Consider the following 20,999-nt stretch of genomic DNA (forward strand, 5'->3'; position numbering starts at 1 on the left):
TCTAGAAGCACACGAGACTTACATTTGGTACTTTACAGAAACCTCTAAACCCAGATATTTTTGCATGGCACACAGAATAAAGTGACTATTTTGGGCAGATGGAGCACAATTATGAGTTAGCTAAATGTAGATTTGGGATACTAAGCAATGACCCACTTCATAGGTTTAAATTACACAGATGAGGCTCTTTGCCCATGGTCATTTAATTATTTTCTTGGAAGACATTACACCTTTTAGTTCAGGAAGCCTAATGAATTTTACAATTACTTCTTCCTGATCATTGTCCATCTGGATTGCTAAAGAACTCATAGCCAGAAGCATGACTGATGTATAAGAGATGCAGGACCACGTCTTAGGTTAACCTGTAAACTACTTTTCCATCTCCTCAACAGCTGGCTGGTGTGTCTGCACTTGTGGGCCTGGAGGAGGGCTGCACAGTTCTCCGACCTCTCCAAGGTCTGTGTCTTTATTACTCTGTTGGTCCTTGCCTATGGTCTCTCTCATGACGGGTCCTGACTTTAGTTCACCCATATTGCATCTGGATTGTTAGGAACTAATGTTTAACATGCATTGAATTTACCCTCCACGCTGACGTCTGAGTTTTCATTCTAACACAGTCTTCTGCTGACTAATTAATGCCTTCTGAATCCAGTCAAAATTCTCAGCCAAATGAGATGCATAACAAAATGAGGCCAAACATTCGCTCCCGCTGGCCAGCACCACCACATTATATGTTCCGAATACATGAGAAAACACATGTGCTCATATACTGTTTCTCTCTGAACAAAATCCTTCCAAATGGTGATTCTATTAACACCTCCTAAGTCAGCTCAAGCAAAGTGACCATTCTTTTCCTCTACCAGGAAAGTCAGACAAGTTTAGATTTCAGTCATTATGTTTTATTTACACCTATTTTAAATTTCGCTTGCTGTGTTCAATATATTAAAGGCAAAATAGCAAAACTGAAGAATAGGTATTCCTCAGATATGGGCTTCACTTTTTTAATACTTATTTTTTTTATTGGAAAGGCAGATTTACAGAAGGGAGAGACATAAAGAAATATCTTTCACCCATGATTCAAACTCCAAATGGCTGCAAGGGCTGGTGCTGAGCTGATCTGAAACCAGGAGGCAAGAGCCTCTTCCAGGTCTCCCACATGGGTGCATGGTCCCAAGGCTTTAAGCCATCCTCGACTGCTTTCCCAGGCTACAGGCAGGGAGCTGGATGGGAATTGGAGCAGCTGGGACACAAACTGGTGCCCATTTGGGATGCTGACACTGGCATTCAGAGGATTAGCCAGTTGGCCATCATGTCGGGCTTCCCCACCTCCATCTTTTTTTAATGTCTTCTTTACTTGGAAGACAGTTTTAAACACACACAGAAAAAGAGAGAAAGAGAGAGAGAATCTCCATTCCTCTCATTCACTCCTCAAATGGCCCCAATGGTTGAAGCTTAGCCAGTCTGAAGCCAGGAGCCAGTTGCTTCTTCTGACCCAAGCAGGAGCCCATCTTCCTCTGCCTTCCCAGGTATGTTGGCAGGGAGGTAGACCAGTAGTGGCCAGGGGGGTGGGTAACATGGGGCTGTAAGGGATTGGTGGCTAGGGCCATGGGCAGGCCACAGGGGATAGTTAGATGCAGCAGTAGGTGGGGGCTAGGGTAAGGGGTCACAGAGGATTGGTGGATAGGTCCATCCGGTATGGCACCATGAGGTTACAGTGGATTGGTGGGAACATGGTTATGAAGGTATAGCAGATTGGTTCAGAGGGTTGCAAGGAAACATGGCGCGGAGTTCAAAATGGTGGGGGTCTTATGAATCTTCAGGACTGATGTTTGAGTCACTCCTCATAAGGAGAAAGTCATGTAACAGGGGCTTATGATAGAGTCAGCCATCCATCCAATTGCCTGGACAATTAGGTGTTTGAAAAAAAACTCATGGAGGCTTAGGAAAAGTTGTGCAGCAACAGGGAAAGGATGAAGAGAATGGGGCTGTTAGCTAAAAGCATTATTAACTATTTCCAGCCATCTCTTTATTCACATATTCCCTTTTAAATAAAATCACACTAATCACCAATTATCAGCATTTGCAGAATGACACAGTTTTCTCTAATTTTTGCTCATTCTAATCTTGCTTCCATGAGTAAAACTTTCCAGGCATGTACCCTTGTGAGGGACTTATTGGGCTGTAGTCCTACAATAAGTTAGAGAGCATTTGGATTTCTGTGTCCTATCCTAGGGAGCATGTTAAATCCTATCCTTTCCTCTTAGTCAAGCTTTTTTTAAAATGTATTTTTACTGGAATGACATATCTACAGAGAGATGGAGATACAGAGAGAAAGCTCTTTCGGCCACTGGTTCACTCCTCAAGTGGCTGCAACATCCGGAGCTGCGCTGTTCTGAAGCCAGGAGCCAAAAGCTTCCTCTGGGTCTCTCATTTGACTGCAGGGTGCTAAAACTTTGGGTCATCGTCTACTGCTTTCCCAGGCCACAGCCAGGGAGCTGGACCAGAAGTGGAACTGCCAGGACACGAACCAGTGCCCATATGGGATCCATGGCGTGCAAGGTGGAGATTTAGCTCCTAGGCCATCGTGCCAGGCCTTCAGTCAAGCTTTTCAAGAGCAAAGTCTATAGACAGCCAGTGCCACCCCTTTTTCCTTCCAAACAACTTCTCCCTTGGTTTCTTACTATTACCTACCACTCAACAGAAGTCACTCTTCTTTTTAAAGATTTGTTTTACTTAAATATTAGAGAGAGAGACAGAGAGAGAGAGAGATAGCTTCCATTTGCCAGTTCACTCCTCAAATGGCCACTGTGGCCAGAGCTGAGCTGGGCTTCAGCCAGGAACTTCTTCCAGGTTTTCCAGGCAGGTGCAGGGGCCCAAGGGCTTTGGCCACCTTGTGCTATTTCCCAGACCATCAGCAGGGAGCTGGATCGGAAGTGGAGCAGCCAGGACTTGAAACGATGCCCATATGGGCTGCTGATGCTGCAGGTGGAGGATTAGTGTGCTATACCATCATGTTGGCCCTCAAAAGCTACTCTTGTAGTTGCTTCCTGTGAATAGCAGGAGTTGTCAACTGGGCCCAGTTATGCTTGGAGTTACTACTGGTTTCTTTTGTTCAGAAGCCAAGATGCTAGCCAAACATCCCTCAGTGCATTGAGCAGCTCCCTCACCCCTCCAGCAGAGAATTATCTGGCCCAAAAAATCAATAATGCAATGTCTAGCAAAACTAGGTTTACTAGATGTCCTGCAAACACTTAATGAACAATATAGGTTAAGAAAATAAACCCTATTGTCCCCCCACTTTCACCTGGTCATTTGTTATTCCTACTTTGAATGATGGCCTCTAGTTTTATAAACCAATAACCTGGGAAATATCTTTAATTCCTCTCTTACTCATCATGCTCATCTGTTTTTCACTGTTGATTCTTTTATCTAATATCTGTAATGATTTACGTCCCCTCCCAACCACTCTGTATTAATGTAGGCCTCACTTAATTTGTAACAACCTCCTGAATGTAGTTTCAACTTTCAGACTTACAACCACTTTCAATTCACTCTCTTGAAATAACGTTTCTAAGATAGAAGTTTGATCTCATTATTCTATTGGCTGCAGGACGATTGAGTTCCCAGGTCTGGTTTATTACGCATTTCTTCATCTACAAATCCATAATCTTTCCTAATCTCCTTCTCTCTTTATAAAAATACTGGGAAATAGGGCCCAGCGGAGTAGCCTAGTGGTGAAAGTCCTTGCTTTGCACACATCGAGATCCCATATGGGCACCAGTTCTAATCCTGGCAGCTCCACCTCCCACCCAGCTCCCTGCTTGTGGCCTGGGAAAGCAGTTGAGGACGGCCCAAAGCCTTGGGACCCTGCACCCGTGCAAGAGACCCGAGGGAGGCTCCTGACTCCTGGTTTCTGGTTGGCGCAGCTCCGGCCTTTACAGTCACTTGGGGAGTGAATCATCGGACAGAAGATCTTCCTTTTTGTCTCTCCTCCTCTCTGTGTATCTTGACTTTGCAACAACAACAACAACAACAATAATAACAACAAAATACTGGGAAACAAAACCAGCAAAAGAGAACAAACACCTTGGTGTTTCACACTTTCATTGCGTGTGGTATTTCCCCTCTTTTGGAACCGTCTCCCAACTCGTCTCCCCTCAAACTGGGTCTTCTGAAACATTTCTTCCTGAAAAAAACTTCCACAACCCTGTTTTGTGCATATACATACTTTCGTTGGGACACTTATGTCAATCCTCTCAGGCAAAGTTCCCGGCTCAAAAACAGACGTGCACAAAGCCATATATCTCCCTAAGACAGGAAAAATTCTGAATTCCTTATTTTCAATTAACTTTATGGGCGTCTCCCTCCCTCACTTGCCCCTGAGTTGTTTTTAAGTTGGGACAGCCTCTGGTAGTCGTAGAAATTCTATACCACATAGTCGTTTCTTAACTTGGTACCTACTCCCGATCACCTGGAAAGCAGACACTGTTAACTCTCCTTAACGTTGTTAATATTCACATCAGAAGCATTCCTGTCTTTGATGGCTTTTTGGTTTCAGAGGCATGGAATGCTTTAATTGGTTAGGCTTTAAGTGAGCTTGATCATATCAACGGCCATGATTCCCAAGCTCTCCCTGCCTAAGTGCTCTTCCATTGTCTGCTTTTGGCCAAAACCCAGCCGCAGAGGGGCTTTCACATTCCCTCTCCCAACTCTACAGCATTAGAAGATGCTTTGTGACAAACACAGGAGGACAGGTGTCACTTTCGAATCCTTCGCTTTAAGTCTTTCCTTTTCCTCCTCCAGCCCGGCCCCGAACCCTTTACCTCATCCACCTTGTTCGGGGTTTCTACGCCATCTGCCGGCCACGCTTCTTCACGCCCGCTCAGTCAAACGCCAGTGCCGTCTTCTCAAATTTAGGTCCTTCCTCCCCATCCGTACAATTCCGTCGCCGCGTCGTGACGCGTGCTCTGCGCCGGAAGAGTAGCCTGAAGGCGCTGGATAACCATGGCGGCGGTGGATATCCGAGGTAATTGATGTTTTTTGGTGGCTGTCCGTAACGCCCAGAGGCAAAGACGCTCAAGCCCTTCTGAGCGGTTTCTGTGGACACCACAGCCGTCGTCGGGCAAGAGTTGCCGACTGTTTTGGGGTTCCCGGGGGCGATGTCCGAGGAGCTTTGGGCTCCGGACGTGCAGCTTGACTGTCCACGGAGCTCGCAGCCTTGGGCGGAGGGGAGATTCAGTGCAACAGCCCACGGATCCCCGTGCGTGACCCCACGCCCCTGGGATCTTTTGGAATCCACTCCAACACCCGATCCTGAGCAGGCGTTGTTATCTGTTGTTTTTCGCACCCGTTCTATGGAGAGATTAAAATATGTACTGAACCCATCAGGGAATAAATAAATAGTGATTCCCTCGGTGGCTGCGTGATTGTCTTGGTTTGTACATCCTTGATTTCTACCCCCACCCATTAAAAATGAATCTCTTCTATCCAGTTTTGTGGATAGAAGGATTTACCCCCTAATTTCTCCGTTCCCCCCTTATTATGACGGTAGTTTGTAGGACGTTAGTAATTGTTACTAGTTTAACATTCTGTTTAAGTGTAGCATGACCCTGTGTGATCTTAGAGAAGTTACTGGACTTCATATTTCAGGTTCTTAATCTGTGAAATCGTACCACACTGCCAAACCCTTTGAGCTGCTGTGTGATAATGTACCGGGTATATAATCAGTGCTTCAAGTTATAAACAGTAGCACCTCCACTTGTATTGATTTTACATTATGGTTGCCTTTTCGTCTTTGAATGGTTTACTAGATGAGTAACTTGTCTGATTGATGTAACTGCTAGTCCAGAAACTTGTGAGCATGAAAATAGTTGGTGATGAAAACTGTAGGGAGGTATTGAACAATCGCTTGGAACAGATGACATTTAATTCCTTCCAATTTGGGGAGTCTGGTTCCATGCTTATAGTCAGAATACTCAAACAAATTTTCATATTATTTCCCAAAATGAATTATTGTTCTCTGGCTTTACGACTGGTTGATAGGGAAATTGTTATTGCCCTCTGAAAGATGCTTCTGGATTCCTCGTTTTTTTGTCTTTTTTAAAGTATGTATTTATTTTTATTGTAAAGATAGATATACAGAGAGAAAGAGAGACAGGAAGATCTTCCATCTCATGACTCACTTCCTGAGTAGCCTGAATGGCTGAAGCTGAGCTGATTGATTCAAAGCCTCCCCTGGGTGTCCCACGCGGGTGCAGGGTCCCAAGACTTTGGGCCATCCTCAACTGCTTTCCCAGGCCACAAGCAGGGAGCTAGATGGGAAGTGGAGCTGCCAGGATTAGAACTGGTGCCCATACGGGATCCTGGTGCATGCAAGGCGAGAACTTTAGCTGCTAGGCTATCGCGCCAGGCCCTGGACTCCTTGTTTTTGTTCTGCCAGCTCCTCGTTGCTTCATTCCTGTTTAGGTGATTAGGTGATTTGCCATAATTGTTGAGAGATAATGTCAATAATTATTAAAGAGATATTTGTTTCTGTAGAGTATCATTCTTTCAATGTTGAGATGATCTGTTATATTGTAACCGTATCATCAATAGCAGCTGATGATATGATCAATATCATCAATGGCAGATGCAGGCATACAAGGGTGATTAAAAGTTCATGGAGAGGGCCCAGTGGCGTGGCCTAGTGGCTAAGGTCCTCGCCTTGAATGCGCTGGGATCCCATATGGTTGCCAGTTCTAATCCCGGCAGCACCACTAACTCTCTATCTCTCCTCTTCTCTGTATATCTGACTTTGTAATTAAAATAAAATAAAATAAAAAAAGCTGGTGTCTTATCTTCACAGCAATAAGTTTTTTTTAAAAAAAAAGAACCAAGTTCTCCATTTAAAAAAAAAAAGTTCATGGAGAATGGAACTCAAAGGTGTTCATTCCAGTGTATGAAAATTTTGAAAATCGTGCAAATGAGAAGCTTTCAGAAACTCATGAAAACGTGTACTATGAAACACTGCATAGATTTCAGGATATTTTACACCAGAATTAACTTAATTTTTAGTTCCGCTTTCTGTGAACTTTAGAATCCTGATAGTTTCTACAGAATGCTTTTATATATCCATCTCTAAGGAAATTAGAGAAGGATACACAGGTATGTTTTACTCTAGATAAAAGTGTATCAATAATTGGGTGAAAGTATTTTTCTTTCAAGACTTATTTATTTGAAAAGCAGCTTCACAGAGAGGGAGAAACGAAGAGAAATCTTCCAACTGCTGGCTTACTGTCCAGATGGCTGCAGTGGAGAGAGTTGGGCCTTCCATGTGGCTGCAGGGGCCCAAGCACTTGGGTCACCATCCTCTGCTTTCCCAGGCACATCAACAGGGAACTGGATCGGAAGTGGAGTAGCTGGAATTCAAACTGGTGCCCACATAGCGTGCTGACTTCACAGGTGGTGGTTTTACCTGTTAATGCCATGACACTGGCACAAGGTTATAGTTGAGAGTAATTGTCTCTAGTTACTTTTTTTTTTTTTTGTAGGAAAACATTATTCTCTGATGTGCTGCATGTGGGTTCTAGGAAAAGTTTATGGACAAATGTATCTTGTCCTCCTGTTGCATTTTCTGTGAACTTTTGATAGTTCCTTCATAGTTTTGTCTATGGGATCATCCATTAATGATGCTCCATTCTAGCAGTCAGTATTATTTACTTGGTCATTAACATACTTTATGTATCTGGCTTAGGCCTGGCCCAGTCCTGGTCATTGTGGTCATTTGGAGAGTGACCCACCAGATGGATTTCTCTTCTCTCTCTCTCTCTCTCCCTAACCTTCTCTGTCTCTTGTTTCCTACCACATTGCCTTTCAAATAAACTTTAAAAATAACGCTTTGTTTTCCATGTTTTCTAGTTTGAGATTTAATTCTCTAATATGTTAAACTGTCTAAAACTAAACTGAGGTTTAGGTTTTCACCAGGCTCGTCTGTAGTAAAGGCTTCTGTGTCTCTAAACACGAGTTTCCAAGATGGTGTCTGTGTTTGCTGTGGCGTACATGCTGTCTGAAAATTTTGAGTTAGCTACCAGCATGTGAAAACTCTTGACTTCCAGTTTGTCAAAAAAAAAAAAAAAAAAAAATCATCTTTTAAAAGATTGCAAATCTCAAGCTGCTTTCCCTAATCACAGAGCCAGACACATCTTTCATCCCTTGGTTCACTTTCTCAATGCCTGTAACAACTGGGACCAGGCCAGACTGAAGCCCAGAGCTTCGAACTCCCTCCAGGTTTCCTATTTTGGTGTCCAGGGCCCAGTTCTTGAGCCATCACCTACTGACATGCCAGGGTACCCAGGCACAATATGGTGTGGAATGTGGGCGTCCCAAGAAGTATCTAAACCACTGTGCAATGTGCCTGCTCCCACTCGAATTATTTTCTAAATCTGTTATAAACTTTAGGTTTTCGTACCTCTGTGTATGCATGCTGTGCTCCTTTCTCTGTGGTGTCTCTCTTTAACATGCATTCCTAAAACTTCACTCCTTGCTCCTTGGAAAATCACTTAGAGTCCCCAAAGCAGTGTGGTCTGCGTTTGTGCTCTCAACACATTGATCCTGACCTTCTGTGTAACAGTTCTGTGGTAGTGTCGTTTCTTTCCTGGCATGTTTCTCTGGTCAGCAGTGGGAGCAGGTAGGATCAGTGTTGTCTTTAGATCCGTAGTACTCACTACATCAGATGCATAGTACATGGTGGGTTGTAACTTTCCTCTTTGCTGACTACTTCTGCTTTTCTTCCTTTCCTATAGATAACCTGCTGGGAATCTCTTGGGTCGACAGCTCTTGGATCCCCATTTTGAACAGTGGTAGCGTCCTGGATTACTTTTCAGAAAGAAGTAACCCTTTCTATGACAGGACATGTAATAACGAAGTGGTCAAAATGCAGAGACTAACATTGGAACACTTGAAGTAAGTAATCTTAAGCAGGTGACGTCGTAACTGAGATTTAGATGTTGATGTGATGAGTCATTTTAGCAGTGCAGCTGTCATTCTCAGCCAGCCAACCACAATTATTGTGTCTTTTAAATTTGATTTTTCATGTCATAGTTTGGTTCTAGAAGATTGTTCTTTGTGTGGCAAATAAAATAAAATTTTAAGTAAACACATGTAAAATAGCATTCTTCATACTTAGGATGCTAAATAATTAAGAATCTATTAAATATTATTCTCTGATAACCATATATAACTGCTAAATATGGGGGTAGGGAGGGGTTTCATGAAATTAAATTTTGGTAGTATTGATTTATTTTTAAGGTTTTTTTTGTTTTTGTTTTTGTTTTAATTTGAAAGGCAGAATGACAGGTGGAGGAACAAAAAGATTTTCCATTCACTGAGGCACTGCCCAAATGGTGTCTTAAATGGCTTTTATTAGGAGGCTGAGACAGCTATCAAGACAACTTATTTCCTTTAAATAGTTCATCAGGTCAGAATATTTTGGAAAGCCAAGATAACATTTTTTTTTTATGTTTCCTGATAGGGCAGAATTTTGTAGTTGAATCTTAATTGTTTTGTTTTTACTATTTGTATGTGCTTATAGGTCTTGCTGGTCAGGAAGCGTTGTAGTACTTCAAATGTCTTTTTTTGTACTTTTGTACAAAGTACAAAATACCCAGATTAAAGTTGATGGTAAATTTTTGTAGACGGATGATTAAAAATGAAGCCTCCTTTTTCTGTATATCATTTGCCTGGGAATACAGCCAGTTTTATTCAGTAGACACGTTTTAACACCAAACATGCACAGTTTGAATTTTATTCACAGTGTTGTATTTTTTGTTTACAGTAATCTGAATGGCTTGTAGGCATCCATAGACCTAGCTGTCTGTGTTCTGTTTCAGTCAGATGGTTGGCATTGAGTACATTCTTCTGCATGCCCAGGAGCCCATTCTTTTCATCGTTAGGAAGCAGCAGCGACAGTCCCCATCTCAAGGTAAAGTCTGTGAGCTTCCAGCATTATTATTGTTTTTTTTTGGTCAACTATCATATTTGTTTACTTCAACACCCATATGTTTTTATTTTGAGGACAAAGTTCTGTTTTGTTCATAACTTTGCTTGGAGGATTTTTGTTGAGTCAACTTACAGTTGTAATCACGGCTAAGAGTTGTTAACAGCCATTAAGTAAAGGTACTCATCAAATGGAGTCTTTAGGAATTCCCGTGCAAGTTTCCTACACTTTTTCTCTTGTGAAAAAGTTTACTGAGTTGATTCTCTTACGAAATACTTGGCAGATGCAGTTGTATTAGATTAAAATCATTTTTTTTTAGTTTCATTTTTTTTTTTTCTTTTTACTTGAATTAATATCACTTTTTGAAACAATGAACCTTGAGTCTTACTTCAGTTATGCTACCAAGTAACACTGTGAAGAGTATAGAATCCAGATTTGGTTTTGTGTTATACACTTGTTCTAGAGACAAGTAGAACTTGAAGGACTTACCTTAGAATCATGTCAAGACCATGGATAAGATCATACTGAAGAGAAAATTCAAGGTAGAGAAACCAAATAATGTCCCAGCTGCATCACCCTCGACAAGGTGTTTGGGAGCAGCTCTTTCCCTGGCATTAGTTTCAGAGAATGACTTGCTAAAGAAACTGTAGTTCCCAAACCCGAATTTAGTTTCATAATGGAAGATTTAGACTCTTTTCCTGGAGAAAAAGAGAGCCCTAATAACAAAGGCAAGAGCAAGGACAGGATTTCCATGGTCAAAGGGTTCAGAGCATATTAGCTGTATAAAAGTCCCCTCAGGGGGCAGGAGTTGACATAGCTTTCCTGTGAAGGGCCGGGGATGAAAGATTGTAGGCTCTATGAAACTCAAGTCTGTGTAACAGCTACTCAGTTGTTCCCCAAACAGCCTTAAGTAATGTGGAGTGAGTTTTGCCAGTACAGCTTTTTTTTTTGTGAGAATCTGTTTAGCAGTTTGTGTCCATATCTAGATTCCTAAGCAGTTTTGTTTTCTTCCCTAGTGTTCCCACTAGCCGATTACTACATCATTGCTGGAGTGATCTATCAGGCACCAGACTTGGGATCGGTCATAAACTCCAGAGTGGTAAGGGTTTTCACCTTCTTAAGCACTCAAGAAAGCTTATTTGAGCTACCTTGCTTCCAAGAACCAGATAGGAGTTCTCCACGGAAACTCTCCTGTCCGGTACCTGAGCATCTGAAGATATTGGTACCTGCAGGGATTGGCTGTGTTCTCTGCAAATGTAGTATCTTGCAAGCTGGGCGACGTAATGAGAAATTGAGTGTTTGCTCTCTTTCAACAGCTCACTGCAGTGCACGGTATCCAGTCGGCTTTTGATGAAGCTCTTTCGTACTGTCGATACCATCCTTCCAAAGGGTATTGGTGGCATTTCAAAGATCATGAAGAGCAAGGTAGGTACAACATCCTGTCCTCATAAAACACTTTTGAATCTCTGAGAATGGAGCTGTAGCCTTGAGGAAAAATGGCTATTTACGTTTCCTAGGAGTGCTGTAATTTTTTATTGGATAATGATATTGCATCTTCGGATAATGTAACTAGATGTGGTAATGATAGCTCCCACATAAAAACTGATGAACGTTTAATCTGTCAGGAAACTGATAATCTTTCTTGAGTTTTTCAAGATTTTAAAATCTTTGGAACATAAAGAGGAGAAACAAGGATGAAGAATGAGCAGTGATGATATTCTCTACCTAATTTTCTTTGACACATTTTTCTAAGTAGGGGAAAGGAAAAATAGTTCTCAGAGTCATGTTTCCATCTGACTAGTCTGTTTTCTGCCACTTCTGTGTTATGACTGTCATGGTGCTGGATCCCCTAGTTAAGAAGCCTGCTAATATGCTGTTTTCTTTATTGTATTTTACTAACAGAAATACCTGCAGAAATGTTATTTATATGTGTGCATATATATATTTATATGTTAAATATGATTTAGAAACGTGATACCTACAGATATATGGATATGTTTATGCCTACACACATCGCATATATGTTGTATGAATGATATCAGTGTTATGGTCATATATCACGTGTGATATATACAAATATGTATTTATATGCATGCACAGATATATCTTATGTTTGTGTATAAATATTTATGTATCACATATGTTACATATATGATATCAGTGTTATCTGTGGTCCGCATTTCCTTATCTGAGAAATAGCAGCTCAAGATAAACTTGTGAAAGAAGGTAGACTTTATGTAGTTTTCAGACCTGTGCAGTATGCTTTACAGTTACATTTATTCTTAATGGCAGGCCCAAGCAGCACCATCTGATGTAGCAAGTTTGTTTTAGTTGAATAAAATCGACCCCAACAGCTGTTTCCGTACCCCAGTGAAATGGATTAACACTTGCCTGGACCTCTTAATTCTGAGTCAGTCTGAAAACCCTGCCCTGCCAGGGAAGACACCACATGGGAATAATTTCAGAGTTTCTGTTTTAGTTTCTTTTATTTCTCTCTTGTGGTCCTCTATGTTAAATACATACATGTATGTTATTCTTTTTTTTTTCCTGGTGAGTTACAGTCTTTTTTTTTTTTTAAGATTTATTTATTTATTTATTTATTTTATTACAAAGTTAGATATACAGAGAGGAGGAGAGACAGAGAGAAAATCTTCCATCCATTGATTCACTCCCCAAGTGACCGCAACGGCTGGTGCTGTGCCGATCTGAAGCCGGGGACCTCTTCCAGGTCTCCCACACGGGTGCAGGGTCCCAAAGGCTTGGACCGTCCTCGACTGCCTTTCCAGGCCACAAGCAGGGAGCTGGATGGGAAGCAGGGCTGCCGGGATTAGAACCGGCGACCACATGGGGTCCCGGTGGGTTAAAGGTGAGGACTTATAGCCACTAGGCCACGGCGCTGGGCCCAAGTTACAGTCTTAATAATTGAGTGTGGTCACTTGAGTTTATCAAGCTTGCATTTTCCATTTGTTTCTAATTGGTTTTAGGGTAGAAAAAAGCATTTAATTCACTTGAAATACACAAAATGTAATTTCAAGTCAATAATCAGGATTGTGATATAGTTAATTCTGAGAAACCTTAGTGTTATCTGTCTATGCTTATGCAGTAAAAGTGCAGTATCTTTAAGAGACACATATATCACCTTTTTAGATTAATTTCATGTGAGTAGAGTTAGAATACTTTATGTTGGTGTTAACTTATTTGGGAAATTTGTCTTTGACATAACAGCTGTTAGAAATAATGTAGTTTGCATATGTTGATGGTGGTAAAATGTCAGACATGAAACCAGGCAATGTTTTCATTTGAATTTAATGTTTTAATAGAGAAAGTCAAACCTAAAGCCAAAAGAAAAGAAGAGCCAAGTTCTATTTTTCAGAGACAACGTGTGGACGCTTTACTCTTAGACCTTAGACAAAAATTTCCACCTAAGTTTGTGCAGGTAATGAAAGTGTGATTCATTTTGATTTGACACTTTTTTTCCTGACATATTTGTTTTTAATTAAGGGCTGTTTTAAGGGTCTCTGAATTAAAGAAACGACGTGAAAGATGTAATGGAGGAAACTGATAATGGAAATGGAATTCACACTTTTCTTGTGAAGTGTTTGTATCCTCTTACAGAGCAGAGGGCCTTGCTAGATGTTCAGGGATTTTTATCAGCTGTTCTGGTTTTAGGTTTGCATCTTTTCCAAAATGAAGGGTACTTGGAAAATCGGAAATTTCCTTTTTCTGGACATGAATAATGGTTTTTGAAGTAATTTGTAATGTAATTTGTGTAGAATGTTGTATTAATAAGAGTTATGCTGTGATAAGTTTTTTTAATCTTTCCTTTTGTCTAATTTTTGTTTTCCTTCTTCCATTTTCCTCCGCTTTTTAAAAATTACAGCACAAGTCTGGAGAAAAGCCTGTTCCAGGTATGGTTTATGTGATACAGAACTACTGAGATAAGGCTCAATGTTACTTTTGTCACTGTGCCACGTGAGGTTAGCTGGATTCTCTCCATACAGTTACTGCTAACCTTCAAGAGTCACTGAATTGCCAACAGGCAGTGTTTTATGATAGTGATACCGAATTCTGAATGATGAATATGAGTGGAAAGTGGGTATCAAGTAGATTGTTTTTAGTTCAGATCTTAGTGTGAAAAGATCTATTTCTTGTGGAAAACAGGTATTGAACAATCCATAAAAGTGGGATAGGATAATTATATCTTGTGTATATATATAATGTGTCATTTAAAGACCATGTTTCCTGCCCCCCTCTGATATCAGGAAGTTTTTTTCCTGGTAGCAGATTGCTTGGTTTGTAACTGAATAATTAGTTACCATGCATCTGACTTCAGACAGCTGAAGTCAGAACTCAAGATAAGCAGTTACAAATTATTTTAAAAGAGTGAACTATTCCTATAGATCTTTGACTAAATTTATCACATCTTTCTACTCTCCCTCCAAAAAAAAAAAAAAAAACCAAAAAAACCCAACCTGCTTTTGATGTCCAGTGGACCAGTCCAAGAAGGAGGCAGAACCTGCGCCCGAAACTGTGAAAGCTGAGGAGAAGGAGCCCAGCAGGAACGCCCAGCAGGCAGCGAGCATGAAAGGCCCCCCGGAGAAGCGGGTGAGGCTGCAGTGAGGTGGGACGCCCTGAGAAGCAAGTGAGGCTGCAGTGAGGTGGGATGCCCCGAGAAGCGGGTGAGGCCACAGTGAGGTGGGGCGCTGAGGGGACAGGGATCCCTGTGTGAGAGCTGCTGACTGGCCGGCTCGAGCTTTGGACATGACTCCTGCTAACTCTCTCATTTGGATGCAGTGACCTTGTTCTTTAAGGAAGGCTGTAGGCCCAACTTGCTTGCTGTGTGAATATATATTTTTTTCTCCTTAGAAAGAAATAAAGGTATTTGTTTATAACACTTCATCATGGTATTTTCCCCTTATTACTTTGAGGTTTTTCAATATACTTTGCAGACACAGTGGATTGATACGTAGAGTATTAACTAATCACATTTGCCTTTCTTATAAGTTGGATATCCTTTGGTGTTAAAAGTAATTTGACAGTTTGGAAGATGTGGGAAAGCCTTATTGACTATCACTGTACTAGTGTTGTGGATTTTCTTTTAGGCCTATTTTTCAATGCGTGAATACTTTTTAAACCTTAGTTTTGAATTGTTTTGTTCGTAAAATGTTACTTGAATTATTGCATCTGTTGTAAATATTTCCCCATGTTTACACAGTTTTTATAGACTGTCTTAGTGATTGAATACTTCCTGTGATTATATCTGTTTTCTCACACTTTTCCTGTTTGATATTTGAGTTTTTTCCTAAGTTATTTAAGATGAGGTTATAGTCAACTTTTGTGTCTAGTACTTCTTCAATATTTGGTGTTGATTTTTTTTAAAGTTTAATTTTTAAGAGTTACAGAGACGGCCTGGTGTGGTGGCCTAGCAGCTAAAGTCCTCACCTTGAATGCTCTGGGATCCCATATGGGCGTTGGTTCTAATCCTAACAGTTCCACTTCCCATCCAGCTCCCTGCTTGTGGCCTGGGAAAGCAGTCGAGGATGGCCCAAAGCCTTGGGACCCAGTACCCATGTGGGAGACCTGGGAGAAGTTCCTGGCTGCTGGCTTCAGATCGGCACAGCACTGGCTGTTGCGGCCACTTAGGGAGTGAATCAATGGATGGAAGATCTTTCTCTCTGTCTCTCCTCCTCTCTGTATATCCGACTTTGTGATAAAAAAAAATAATAATAAATATTAAAAAACAAGTTACAGAGAGACAGGGATCTTCCATTTCCTGATTCGCTCTCCAAAAGGCACCACAACCAGAGCTGGGCTGATGCAAAGCTGGGAGCTGGGAGCTTGTTCAAGGTCTCCAACATGGGTGCAGGGTCCCAAGGTTCTGGACCTTCCTCTGCTGCTTTGCCATGTCATCAGTAGTGAACTGGATCGGAAGTGGAACACTGAGACTTGAACTGATGTCCAATGGATGTTGGTGCTGCAGGTGGAGGCCTAGTTTGTTACACCACTGTACTGGTTCCTGATTTATTTTTTTAAATATTTATTTTTTATTTGAAAGGCAGAGTTGCAGAGAGCTCTGCTGGTTCACTCCCCAAATGGCTCCAACAGCTGGAGCTGAGTCAGTCTTAAAGCCAAGAACCCAGCCCTATGTGTTGATTTTTTAATTAGAATTTGAGTTTCAGAGGTAGAATCTGTGTGTTTGTTTTGTTCTTAGTCCATGGGCCAGGTTACTTGCTATCCATTTGCCTCATTTTTGATGGTGGTAATTTGATGGTGATCACTTCATTAAGGTAGTGTGTGTCAGGTTGCTACATTGTAAAGTTTTGTTTTGTAAGTTAAAGACATTCTGGAAGGGCCCAGCACAGTGGCCTAGTGGCTGGGATTCTCATCTTGAACACGCTGGGATCCCATATGGGCGCCAGTTCTCATCCCGGCAGCTCCACTTACCATCCAGCTCCCTGCTCATGGCCTGGGAAGGAAGTCGAGGATGGCCCGAGGCCTTGGGACCCTGCACCTGCGTGGAAGACCTAGAGGAAGTTCCTGGCACCTGGCTTTGGATCAGCAAAGCACCAGCCGTTGCGGTCACTTGGGAAGTGAATCATCGGATGGAGGATCTTCCTCTCTCTCCTCTCTGTATGTCTGCCTTTCCAATAAAAATAAAATAAATCTTTTAAAAAAAAGATATTCTGGGGAATATAATTGGTTATTCCTCCAACTTTTACCTACTAGTTTTCCATTGAAAGATCTTGCCTCTGTTATTTTTACTGTGATAACCCTCAAATAGTTTTCTAATTCTATTTTTTTTGTAAGAATAACTTACTTATTTGCAGGACTTTCACAGCAAAAGGTAGAGGCTGAGATCTTGCACCTGCTGGCTCACTCCCAGATGGCCTGATGACCAGGGGATGGCCATGCCAAAACCAGGAGCCAGAAGCTTCGTTTGGTCTCCCACATGGAGAGACCAAATGTAGGAACTCAAACACTAGGACCATCCTCTGCTGCTTTCTGAGGCCATCGGAGGGGGACTGGGATCAGGAGGAACAGCTGGGCCATGAATTGCCCACATGGGTGCCAGCATCACAGGCCGAGGCTTTACCCACTATGCCATGGTACTAACCTCTCCATATTCTTCATATGTTTGTTTTTTGGCTTTGATAGTACAAGAAAAGAGCTTTCACTTTTTTCTACTTATTTATATCAAAGTGTGCACCTAGATTCTGTTATTCAATGGAGTGCATTTCTATATTATTATTTATACTGATCCTCACGTTGTCAAAAATTGGCCCAGCGGGAGCTCCTTTAACCTGATTACTGTGTCTTCGCTAAAATCCCATCCTGCTCTGAATGTTCCTTCTGCTCTGGCATAGTAAGATGTTCCAGATTTGTCATAGCCTCTGAGACAGCCGTTTCAGAGGATCTGCGTTGATTCTAGTGGAGAATGGCATTTAGAAACTACGAAGAGCAGTCCAGGTGTGCTCACGGCTGCTGGGTTCGTGTTTCCTCTAGGTCCCAGGAAGTAGACTCCTGCTGACCTGTGTGTAAGTGAATGCGTTATCTGTCTGTACGTGTCTTTATTTACAGGCTGCATCGGTCATTCACGCTGATACCTCTAACTTGAGCTCACTCTCTTTTGCGTTGGAAACTCTTTTCTGAGTTTGCATAGTTTATCTTTTTATCTAAAATACCAAAGTAGATTTAGAGTTGTTGAACTATACCTGTGTAAAAAAGAATTTCTTGTAACGATTTTATCAATTTTTCTTAGAGAGGTAGATTTACGGAGAGGAGAGACAGAAAGAAAGATCTTCCATCTGCTGGTTGAAACCGCAAGTGGCCACAACTGCCAGAGTGGACTGATGTGAAGCCAGAAGCCAGTGCCCATATGGGATCCCGGCACCTATAAGGCAAGGACTTTAGCCACTAGGCTATCACACTGGGCCCCCAGTTATACTTTTATATATATTATTATTTCATCATAATTTACCTGAAAAGGAGATTTGATGGGAAAATAGTTATAAGAATGGCAAATATATATATATATTTATGTAGAGTTGTGTTGCATTTCTTGAGGTTTGTGTTCTGTATTGTCTAACTACCTGCTAAATAGATGTAAATATGTTTAATTTATCATATTAAATAGGTGATCTTTGTAACTACTTCATTTCTTCTTTTACCAATTTGGTTTCTGAAGCTTTGGCCAATATAAAATAGTAAATTTCAATTATTTTGGGATAGAAGCCATTTCCTCCCAATTCAGAGTAATTATTTCCCCTGGAACATATTGCATCTCTCGTCAAGAAGGAGCGGTCAGAGTATGTGTTCCTGAGACTAAACCATCTGTTACAGGTTAGATTTCCTAGCTGAGGTCAGTTTGGAGTCTCAAGCTAGAAGTGCTAGATATCTCTTGGATATCTCAGGAGAGCTGTGGGCTCTTTGGTTCATAAGAAAAATCAGGGTTACTTGTGAGAAACTAGATACTCAGAACCATTCCTATCTACCTGAAATTTCCCATTTTAATCCTCATGTTTTTCTTTCTGAGTTAATGTTTCTAACCCTCCCACTAGAGTGTTGGCGAAGTATGTGTGTGTAACTCACAGTGTGATTCTACAGTCACTACAATCACTGTGGTTTTTAATAAGGGTAGTCCAATAAAACAAAGGAAAAAATTTAAGCCCACCCTTGTAAGCTCTCTCTCTTTGATCTGGGAATATAGGTCTTTGACCTCATTGTGTAAATTCTCCAGTTATTCCATTCCTCAGGCCCTGTGGTACTTGCAGTCATCATCACAGCAGTCACTTGGTTCCCCCGCAACACTTACATAAATAGTGAGCTTCATCACAATCAACTCTGAATGGTAATTGTGATGCTACTACATGCCCATCCCCTATTGGATGTGTCTGAATATACCTTAGCGGATCCCAGATGTACATTCTGGGTTTTTTGTTTTGTTTTGTTTTGGGATCATCCCAGGTATCAAGTTATCCTGTACTGTCAAGATCCAGTTAAGAAAAGAGAAGAGAAGTTACCGTAGGAACTATTTGAAAAGGTATTAAAAGATTGAAAAGATTGAAGGTGGACACTGAAATATATACATGGGGTGGGATTTCCTAGTACGAGAATGAGGTTATTATAACCTAGATGTTTTTGTTATGACTTTCTTAGATCTGGAATGTGAAGGATAGGTGGTGCAGATAAGTTAGGAACTTGGGAAAGCAGTGTGTTTTTTTTTTTCTTTTAATTATTTATTATTTAACTTCATTAATTACATTGTATTATGTGACACAGTTACATAGATACTTGGGTTCTCCCCACCCCTCCCCACACCCTCCCACCATGGTGGATTCCTCCACCTTGTGGGAAAGCAGTGTTATGGAACTGATAGCTGGACCTCCTGATAATGCTAGGATGGTACAGGTATGTTAGGGACTTAGATGAAGGCCCTCCAAAAACTGCATCTTTGATCTTGGAGAAAGGGTACTATATACTTGAGACTATATGTGGCATGACCTGATACTCATAGACTTTGTAATAGAACATCTGAGAAAGAGACATTGTCAGGCAGGTGTCAGTTGCCTGGGGGACTGGAGAATTGTCTGGTCTATCTAGTTCTTAGAGTTTTGAGGAGGAAGATGTGTCCTGTCGGTACTTATACGTTTGAGGAGGCTTGGTGACTCTGGCTCTGTATTAGAATAAGCCAAATGTTACCACCAAAGCAAAGAGTCATTGCTGGGATATTCAGAAATAGCAAGCAGATAAGAATTAACCAGTCCTTTTTGTCTTTTAGCCTCCTCTGATGCCCTCCTAGGCAAAATTTTAAGAATTATTAATTAATTTAGCAGAGAAAGAGAGATTCTCATCCTTTGATTTGCTGCCTGCATGCCTATAAGAGCCAGGATTGCAGCGGGTTGAGGTTGGGAGCAAGGACCTCACTTAAGGTCTCCCGCATGGGTAGGAGGAACCCAATTATTTTAGCCATTTTTGCTGCTTCCCAAGGTTTGTCTTATCAGAAAGCCAGAATCAGGAGGAGGAAACTTCCATTGAACTCAGGAACTCTGATGTGTGTATTTTATAAATCAGGCTAAATACCTTCTATTAGATAAGACATTTTAGGAAGTCAGTTCTTGGTGGAGAAATATAATGAATTAGAGTGCTATCCCAGATTAACAGATAAAGTATGACCTGTTAAAAAAGTAATTGACAATCCATGTAAGACCCATCAGCATTATGATGGGTGATAGTGACACTTAACCGTGTGACTCCTTTGGGTAGTTTCTTCTGTGTTGGGCTTTATGTACTTGTGGTGCACCAAGTTGATTGCGTGACATTGCATATATGATCTGTACCGCAAGTATGAGAAATACTCAAAAGTTGACAATGGGTAAGCACAAACATAATGAGAGAATTTTGAGGAGTTTGAAATAGCTACTTGAAACAAAAGACTTTTAAAAAATTTTTTTCATTTTTGGTATTTGAGGTATAATAATAAAATATGTTCAATAAAAAAAAATTTTCATGATGCAGTTTTTTAGACTGAGGGATTTCCCCTTCTACCCTCCTGCTCCCACCACCGCATGGTTTTCTCCTGTATTATAACAATAGTCTAATCCTTCAAAATGCAAGTTATCCTTCTGCTATTTAAGTGTATCCTGACATTGTAGGAATAGACAGACAATGGTGTTAAGTCCAGCACTCTGTCAAGCTATATGTAACAGTTTCATTGGGATTCCATGTTTCATTCAGAAGTAGAGATGCATGCTGCGATGTATCTCCACTTCACAGTGTACTTGCCTCCATTATACAGTTCCTTTAGATAAATATTTGCAGAGAAAGTCCCAGTGATGTGACGCCAGGGCGCATAATTATTTAAAGTGCAATGAAATCAGACAGACTCATGAAGACAAGTACCACATATTCTGTCTCCTATTTGGCGGTGGTAGGGGGAGAACCTCAATCTTAATACAGAATGTTGAGTATTTGATTACTGCAGCCAGGAAGGGTGGAAGAGGTAGAGGAATTTGGATATTTAAAAAAA

At 41.2% G+C, this 20,999-nt stretch overlaps 1 protein-coding gene across 2 annotated transcripts; it reads left to right on the forward strand.

The window, feature by feature from the left end:
* The first annotated feature begins 4,897 nt into the window (after window positions 1–4,897).
* Window positions 4,898–14,604, forward strand: MED6 (mediator complex subunit 6). 2 transcript variants are annotated; one of them, XM_004584435.2, is made up of 8 exons: window positions 4,898–5,026; window positions 8,781–8,940; window positions 9,867–9,958; window positions 10,990–11,072; window positions 11,290–11,398; window positions 13,294–13,409; window positions 13,854–13,881; window positions 14,463–14,604. In XM_004584435.2, the coding sequence occupies exons 1-8, from the start codon at window positions 5,005–5,007 to the stop codon at window positions 14,591–14,593; spliced, it is 741 nt and encodes a 246-aa protein (XP_004584492.1). In that variant the 5' UTR covers window positions 4,898–5,004; the 3' UTR covers window positions 14,594–14,604. The 2 variants fall into 2 exon arrangements, with proteins under 2 accessions (XP_004584492.1, XP_012782197.1); XM_012926743.2 differs by lacking the exon at window positions 13,294–13,409 and having other exon boundaries at window positions 14,463–14,514.
* Window positions 14,605–20,999: the final 6,395 nt, after the last annotated feature.

Source organism: Ochotona princeps, chromosome 26 (genome assembly GCF_030435755.1).
Source record: "Ochotona princeps isolate mOchPri1 chromosome 26, mOchPri1.hap1, whole genome shotgun sequence".
Taxonomy (NCBI): domain Eukaryota; kingdom Metazoa; phylum Chordata; class Mammalia; order Lagomorpha; family Ochotonidae; genus Ochotona; species Ochotona princeps.

What these genes read in the sequence shown, in the direction of transcription:
- MED6 (XM_004584435.2), top strand. Translation starts at nt 5,005, where the DNA reads ATGGCGGCGGTGGATATCCGAG. An exon ending in GCGACAGTCCCCATCTCAAG is followed by an intron (nt 9,959 to 10,989) that starts GTAAAGTCTGTG and finishes TTTCTTCCCTAG; the next exon opens with TGTTCCCACTAGCCGATTAC. An exon ending in CGGTCATAAACTCCAGAGTG is followed by an intron (nt 11,073 to 11,289) that starts GTAAGGGTTTTC and finishes CTCTTTCAACAG; the next exon opens with CTCACTGCAGTGCACGGTAT.